This window comes from Pristiophorus japonicus, unplaced genomic scaffold (genome assembly GCF_044704955.1).
Source record: "Pristiophorus japonicus isolate sPriJap1 unplaced genomic scaffold, sPriJap1.hap1 HAP1_SCAFFOLD_47, whole genome shotgun sequence".
Lineage (NCBI taxonomy): Eukaryota > Metazoa > Chordata > Chondrichthyes > Pristiophoridae > Pristiophorus > Pristiophorus japonicus.
In genome coordinates, this window is record NW_027254374.1 from 600,682 (window position 1) to 601,940 (window position 1,259).

The 1,259-nt window shown below is 48.0% G+C and overlaps 1 protein-coding gene across 1 annotated transcript; it reads left to right on the forward strand.

Annotated features, from left to right (window-relative positions):
• Nucleotides 1-530: 530 nt before the first annotated feature.
• LOC139252454 (histone H2A-III-like) lies at nucleotides 531-893 on the forward strand. The gene has a single exon (XM_070873431.1). It carries the CDS (start codon nucleotides 531-533, stop codon nucleotides 891-893), a length of 363 nt encoding a protein of 120 aa, XP_070729532.1.
• The last annotated feature ends 366 nt before the right edge of the window (nucleotides 894-1,259 follow it).

Consider the following 1,259-nt stretch of genomic DNA (forward strand, 5'->3'; position numbering starts at 1 on the left):
CTTACAGAGACAAGAACCGGGGCAGTTTGAACACTCTGTCCCTCTTCCCTTTTCACAGAAGGACTCCCAGTTCTGGTCTCACTGCTGCCTGTGCGGGGGATCCATCGATAATCTATGAAAGCTCACTTTTACAAAGATTGAGCTGGAATGTGTCCCGTTACAGAATAAGTGGGGAGTGATTCCCTCCCATTACATATAGTTTGAAACTGAACCCGAATTTAATCCTGATTGTAACAGCCTGGAATTTGCAAGTGAAATATGGATTGAGACAAAGGGAAACAGAATGTGTTTCGAAATATTTGGCTAATGGGGATGTTCCTAACATAATCCGCAATTTTAACAATTATTGGCGGGATTTTTGAATTTCTAAATCCTTCGAACACTGACTGTTGAGAACAATCATTTCCGCCCAGATTTCTTTGGTGGGCTAAACAGGCTGCGATTGGTCATCTGAAAGGACCAATGAAATTCACCACAGTGCGACCAATCACAAGTTCGCTCCCTGCATTCCTCCAGAAGGTATAAGGCAGATGTGGGAGGAGTTTCTCATTCTTTCCATGAACGTGCAGATTGTGGAAATGTCTAGAAAATGCAAAAACGGCGGTAAAGCTCGGGCCAAGGCCAAGTCTCGCTCTTCCCGGGCCAGACTGCAGTTCCCTATGGGCCGGGTTCACAGGCTCCTGCGAAAGAGGAACTACGCTGAGAGTGTGGGTGTCAGAGCCCCGGACTACATGGCTGCTGTGCTCGAGTATCTGACCGCTGAAATCCTGGAGCTGGCCGGCAACCCGGCCCGCGACAACAAGAAGACCCGCACCATCCCCAGACACCTGCAGCCGGCAATCCGCAACGACCAGGCACTCAACAAGCTGCTGGGAAAGGTGACCATCGCTTAGGGCGGGGTGCTGCCTAATATACAGGCTGTGCTGCTGCCCAAGAAAACCACCAGTGTGTCCAAGAGCAAGTAAAGCGGACAGGATTTAATCTAATAAACCAAAGGCTCTGTTCAGAGCCACCCACAGTATCAATGTAAGGGCAGGTTAATGCTCTATGGATCACAATTGTCCCAGATCTAAATTAATAATTACATCTCTGCAATTATGCTGGGCGTTTCCTGATCCCGGTAATAAATCGGTCACTCTCTGCCGAACATGTAGAAATCTAGATCGACAAACACTGCCGCAGGTTTGCTGTTCGCGGATATTCGGATCAGTGAATCAATATAGATAGAGACCGACCTCAGATTAATACAAAGCAGACGG